At 41.2% G+C, this 6,764-nt stretch overlaps 1 protein-coding gene across 1 annotated transcript in view; it reads right to left on the bottom strand.

The window, feature by feature from the left end:
* Positions 1–6,526, bottom strand: part of ATP6V1B2 (ATPase H+ transporting V1 subunit B2) — a 37,937-nt gene extending 31,411 nt beyond the window's left edge. The window contains exon 1 of the mRNA XM_007935051.2: positions 6,391–6,526. Coding sequence (XP_007933242.1) covers positions 6,391–6,526 — 136 coding nt within the window. The remainder of the gene's footprint in view (positions 1–6,390) is intronic.
* Between the last annotated feature and the right edge of the window lie 238 nt (positions 6,527–6,764).

The raw sequence follows: 6,764 nt of genomic DNA, 5'->3' as shown, positions 1-6,764 counted from the left end.
AGTAGTGGTAGAAGAGATATCTAGTTGATATTTATAGGTAACTGTGTTGAAAAATATAACATCATAAAATCCTTTCAAAAAACCCACTGCCATTGTGTCAATGACGACTCACAGAAACCCTACAGGACAGAGTAGAACTGCCCCATAGGGTTTCCAAGACTATAAATCTTTATGGGAGCACTATTTCATCTTTTTCCCCAGAGTGGCTGGTGGGTTCGAACAACCAACCTTTCGGTTACCAGCCCAATGCTTTGACCATAACGCCACCAGAACTCCTCATAAAATCCTTCAGGTTCTTAAAATTGTCTTTATCAGTAAGATACTCATCTCCTTTGAACTTCTACCCTTTACCACAAGGATGGTTCAGAATCTCATGTTTAACATGCAGCCTTCTGCAAAACTTAAGTTTTGCCAGTCACGAGCAAAAGCATGACCAAGAAAAAGAAACAGTAGTCATGGCTTTTCCTGGAAACAATGAATCAAGCTGACTTCTACATAAAAGGCAAAATTCTACTTCATCTAAAGAACAGCGTTTTTTTAAAAAAAGCCTAATATCCTACAAGTTAATTGATTAATACCAATACATATTTAATGAGTACTTGCCAGGAATTCTCATTTAATCTCCAAAATAGACCTACGAGGTAATAAGTACTATTATTCCCAGTTTTAGATGAGAAAAATGATTCTCATAGAAATTAAGTAACTTGCCAAAGGATCTGAACCCATATAGTCTGACTTCAGAGTCACTTGTTTTTTAACTCTAGGGCTATATCCGCAGCCCAAACTCTCATATTGACATGGTTGTTTTTTTATGGTCTGGTACACTTTTATATTTATTTCCAAGACTTACAAAACCTCATTGCCCTCGAGTTGTATCCAATTCATAGTGACCCCTCCTTGGGTTTCTGAGACTGTATCACTATGGAAGTAGATTACCCAATCTTCCTTCTGTGGAGTGGCTGGTGGGATTGAACTGTCAGTCTTCTGGTTAGCAGTCAAATGCCTTAGGCCAAACTTGCTGCTACTGAGTTGATTGTTTACTCATAGTGACCCCCACTGGGTTTCCAAGGCTGTAAATCTTTATGGAAGTACACTGCCTCATCTTTCTTTGATGGAGCGGTTGGTGGATTCCAACCACTGACCTTCTGGTTAGCAGCCAAATGCCTTAACCAGTACATGAACAAAGCTCCTTTATATAGCTACAATCCCCATATAATTTAATTAAGACTGCAATGCTAGTTATGAAAAATTGATCATTTTTACTACTCAATTCAGTGGACAATATTTTCCTAGTGTCCACATTTTGTCAATACTGCAAAACAATCCTTCTCTAACAGAGCCTAGTCACTGGAAGAGTTTAAGCAAAGAACAGAGTATCTGATGGCGATGTTACAGTAGTTTTTTCCTCACTGGAAAGCAAGAACAACAGGAGGAGACCACTTTGATACAAATAAAACATTAATAAACTTACCTGGTTTAAATTAAATTGTCATATATAAAAACTAAATCAATAAATAAAAACCTGTGGTGGTGCCATGGTTAGTGCTTGGCTGCTAACTGAAAAGTCAGCAGTTGACTCCATCAGCTGCTCTGTAGGAAGCATCAGTCTGCTTCCGTAAAGATTACAGAAACCCTATGGGGTAGCTCTACTCTGTTCTACAGGGATTGCCAAAGGGGCAAGGAGGCTGCATCTTCTGACCTCCTCTAACCCCACAGGGGAAGACAGAATCACCATCAGTAGCCCAAGGCCTATCCCTGAAAGGCCATACATGCTGCCTCCCTCCAGCCCTTTCACCAACCCTGACACCAACTGTTCCTCCCACAACACCCACCACCTCTCTGCTGTTGTTGTTGTTGTTATGTGCCATCAAGTCGGATCCGACTCATAGCGACCCCTCCTTGGGTTTCCAAGTCAATATCACTATGGAAGTAGATTGCCCAACCTTCCTTTCGAGGAGTGGCTGGTGGGTTTGAACCGCCAGCCTTCTGGTTAGCAGTCAAGTGCCTTAGGCAGTATGCTACCAGAGCTCCTCTCTGCTAGGTTTGATAATTTGCTGCAGTGGCCACACAGAACTCAACAGATTATTGTTTATTAGGGAAGCAAGAGGCTACAATTCAAGTTCAAGAACATGCTCAGTCTCTCTCAGCCTGCCATCTCTCAGCCAACAGTCTCTCTCAGTCTCTCTCCCAGCTGTGCATGTCTCTCTGTGTCTCTCTTCCAAAAGCATGTGTCTCTCACATCTCCCAGCTGGCAGTGAGAGATTCCTTCTGCCTCTAGGAGGGCTCCTTTTGAGCCTGGCAGAGTGACCAAATTAACCAATACCAACATCAGAATTCTATACACCTGAGAGAGAGAGAGATAACTTCCTAGAAGACTGCTTCCTGCCAATGCCAACAGAAATACCCCAGGTGGATAACCTTAACCATCAGGAGCTACTCAGTTGCTCGTGGCAAATTCCACCACGGAATTTACAAAGACTTAGGGCTAGAAAAGCCCTAAGTAATTTACTACACTGCAGGAATGCTACAAGTTGGAATCAACTTGAAGGCTATGGTATATACTAATAAATGATATACTGGAAACTTCATCACCCAAACTATATAAAAATACTACCAAATCTTGTATTTAGAAAGTACTTCACTCTTTTAAACAGTATCATCACACTGTTGTCAGCTGCCACCGCATCATGCAGACTAATGGCGACTCCATACACAATGGAATGAAACACTGCCTTGGCCCTGTGTCATCCCCATGATCAGTTGTATCAGACCACTGTGATCCATTCTGTTTTCACTGGCTGATTTTCAGAAGTAGATCTCCAGGCCTTTCTTCCAAGTCTGTCATAGTCTGGAAGCTCCACTGAAAGCTGTTAGCTTCACATCAACATAAAAGCCTCCACTGACAGACGGCTGGTGGCTGCACTATGAGGTGCACTGGCCAGGAATCAAACCCAGGTGTCCCACAAGGAAGGTGGGAATTCTACCACTGAACCAATACTATCCCCCTATCTCCAAACAGATCATCTCAATTCACCTTCATAGAACAGTGAGGTAGGCAAGACTCATAACATCCCCACTTTAAACTTAAAGAAACTAAGGCTCTGAGAAATAAGTGATCTGCCTACCGATGCTTTGTTACAAAACAGGTATAAGGGATTAGAAATCTCTCTCTCTATATATGAATAACCTAATATTATTTCTGAACTTAATGTCTAGTATAATTTAAAAATACAGAGATTACACAGTTCCTAGTACTCAGAATACTGATACTAATTTTCAAAGGAAAAAAAAAACAAACTCTATGTTTTATTCCTCAACAATATTTACCCAGCCATTACCAATAACAGCTCAAAGCAGAGATGCCAACTTAGAGTAAGGCTGCCAAAGATATGAACCTAGCTCCTCAAAAAAGTCAAAACCCATTAAAAAATTCCATAAAAATTTCTATTTACCAAAATAATGGCCACTCTTCTCTTGAAAATTTCCAAATGAACAAGAACATGGGTCCACAAGTAGGTGTGCATGAGATGATCAGACCTTGTAATGACAACACAGCAGATACATGTTTACATTACATCCTTAACACATTTTCAACCAAAAAGTCACATCTCTGATTTGGATCTGTCAAGCATTCAATCAATATCTATGTACTAATATTTAAAAACCAAAAGCTACAAAATTTGAAGAAGTGCATATTGTCAGACGACATCCTCTTCCTCCTGCAGGATATGAAATTCAACACTACCAACACCACTTAATGATTGTGAAATTTGCAAAAAGAAAATTCAACAGCCCTTGCACAATAAGAGACCTAGCCCTAGCCTCCGCCTTACTGGTAAAACAAAAATCCAGAGCAAGTATCTTAAATTGTGCAAGAATAGTAGAGACCTAAGGAAGAAGTTAGAGAAAAAGACAAAGATTCCTTAATTTGACTTTTTGCTGGGGCTAGCTGCAGTTTATGATGTAAGAAACTCAAGGTTAGTTGATCTATGGCCTCAAGAACAATGGAGACAATCTAATTCAAAGTGTTTTAAGCACAAAAACAATGTATATTACTGAACCTTGCTCAAAGTTTAAAAGAAAATCAAGTTTTCTTTTCTTGTGACTTTAGAAATCTGACTAAAGTGTGGAAGATCATTTTCTAATATTACGTCTGTATAGCTCATTTTTCATTTCTTAATATCATTATAATCCTAAAGTTGTTTTTAAACAGGGCCTAGCTTATAAGTGGAACTACCAATATTATTGCATTCCTTCACGCAAAAAGCATATATTAAATAGCTATAATTACGTATCAGCTAAGATGACATCAATCTTTAGCTACAAAAATTAAGAAGTTAATCAATATATACTCAGGAGCAATTAAAGGTGCTCAGGAGAATCAAGAAAGTGGAAAAACAGGGAAAAGATGATATTCAAATGTAGTCAGTTATTAGCCTAAGTATATAATTTATGTTTTTCAGAATAACCAAGATACAGAAGGGGAATTCAACTCAACTCAAACAAATAACTCAACTCCTTACTGATTTCACCTATGTTAAAAATCTATCCTATAAATTATTAGAACAAGGAATTGACATGCAAGCTATACAACAATTTCAGCCACTTTCTATGTGCTAGGCACTAGGGATTTTAAAAAAAAGGATTCCTGATCTATATGTGTTCAATTTTGAGCATTATGTTACAACAGTTTTGCTGGGAAGAATCTCATCTGGACAAAATCTTTGGCCTCTGGTTAAGAACACAAACAGAACGTTACTCATATTCCTTAAAGGCTTACAACTTTAATCATAGAGTACTGTTTAAATGATATCATTATTTCAGTTGATGCTCTCTGAATTGACACTGAATGAGTAATTATAAGAAAACTGACTACTGCACCTTTATTACCTTTTTCTACAAGCATAATTTAATTAATATCTGTTCTACCCAAATAAAGTATACAAATGCAATTTATAAAACAGAGTTTGTAATTCTAAGTATAAACTTATCGACAAAGTCTATAAAATAATGCAACATCTGGTAATTTCCAGAAACATTTACTTTAGGTGATATAAATACCCCACAGACAGTCTAATACAAATAACTACCAGTGTAAAAAGCACATCTCAGCAATCCACAGACTCAAGTGTGCTTTCCTTCTTCCTCACACTGCAGTGCAATCACATGACTCAGTGACAGATCAGGATAGGATTAGTCAGTCTGAAGAGCACCCTGACTAAAACCCTTCATCTGAAATTCTGTTTAACCAATGAGCCACCCACGGACAGGCACTGTGGCAATTAACCAGTGCAAATGCAGTCTCACCACCAGGGGAAAGAAACATCAGGCGCTTTTCCAAGTTTTTTTTTTTTTTTTTTTTCCCCAAAGTCTACTTCCAGGGCTCATCCCCAGTTTCCAAGGAAGCCGTGAAGAGGTTTAATGCTACCTAACTGTATTCTTCAAGTAATCAGGAATCATTTCTTTCTGAACTGCTGACTTGTCCACTTAAACCTGGTATATTCAGGTTTTTTTTTTAATAATCACAGAATCTAGCATGCATAGCTATATAATATGGACAAAGCAGCTTGGTGTTTCCAAGATAATCTTGCACTCAACCAAGTCTAGTTAACTAATTGGTAAAGGAAGAGACAATGCTAGCAAAAGGTCCACCAAGAATTAAGGAATGTGGAATTTTAGTTCCTGCTCTATTAGTAATTAGGTATCTGAAACCTGGCAAACCCTACAGCTCCTAGAACCTTAGGCTTCTCACCTGTAAAACGAGAGGGTTGGACTAGATGGTCTGCAGGTTACTTTTCAGCTAGCGTTCTCTGATACCTAGGTATCCTCCTGTGGAGCAGCCCCTCCACCTAATAACAACATGCCACATCTCCTCTGGCTGTGGGCCTGACATCTATAAACGAAAGGCCTGACCACGTCAGCGATGGCACTAACACTGTCAGCGCTAGACAGGAGACTTACGACAGTCCCCGAGTTGCTCACCTGTTGGTGGGGATGGGAAGGGGCGCTCCCTCGACCCTCAAAATATCCAAATGAGATCAAGGGAAAATAAAGACTGGAGTGACAAGACGTGGCCCTCCGAAGCAGGAAGAAGGTATTTGTGCTTGGAAATGCTCCAGCTTAGGGAAGTTAGAGACAGTGGGGCAATAGTCAGGCGCCCATCACCCTAGGGAAAAGGTCCCGTTGATGCTCTTTCTCTCGGCCCACCTATGTCACGGAAATGTAGAGTGCATACAACTATCTTTCTAGAAAGATATATATAGGTCAGAGTCAGGGGAACGCCGCAGAGAAAAAAATGTAACCCTCCACTCGAGGGCCAAGCAGGTGAGTGGGAGCAAGGGGCAGGGCTAAGTAGCAAAGACAGCATTTGTCTTGCATTCTAATACTCACTGAGGCGAGGCTGGGAGAGGTAGTTACGGCTAACTGCCAGCGCCTGTTCTCGAGTTCCCACCACGGGCCCAGTAGTAGACACGGGTAGCTCGGGTGCGGCTCCGTTCACGATTCCGCGAATCGCCCGCAGCGCCATCTTGTCTCCTCCGTCAGGACTGGCTCCGTAGCAGCGCCGCGCAAGCGCAGATATAGTAGGGGCGGCCCGCGCACCCGGCTCCGCCCATGAGCGCTGAGGAGTCCACACCTCGCCCCGCCTCCTTCGCAGCGCACTGACCCCAGACTCGTGACTCTGTCTCTGAGTGGGCGGGGCTGAGCCGGCGCTCTGGCGAAAGGAGCTGACCAGCGTGCTGCGAGGGAGGGTGAGGAGGCAGGGA

This window comes from Orycteropus afer, unplaced genomic scaffold (genome assembly GCF_000298275.1).
Source record: "Orycteropus afer afer isolate SDZICR_OR568_19922 unplaced genomic scaffold, OryAfe1.0 scaffold00024, whole genome shotgun sequence".
Classification (NCBI taxonomy): domain Eukaryota; kingdom Metazoa; phylum Chordata; class Mammalia; order Tubulidentata; family Orycteropodidae; genus Orycteropus; species Orycteropus afer.
Note: the sequence above shows the minus strand (reverse complement) of the source record. Positions and strands in the feature narration are given on the sequence as shown.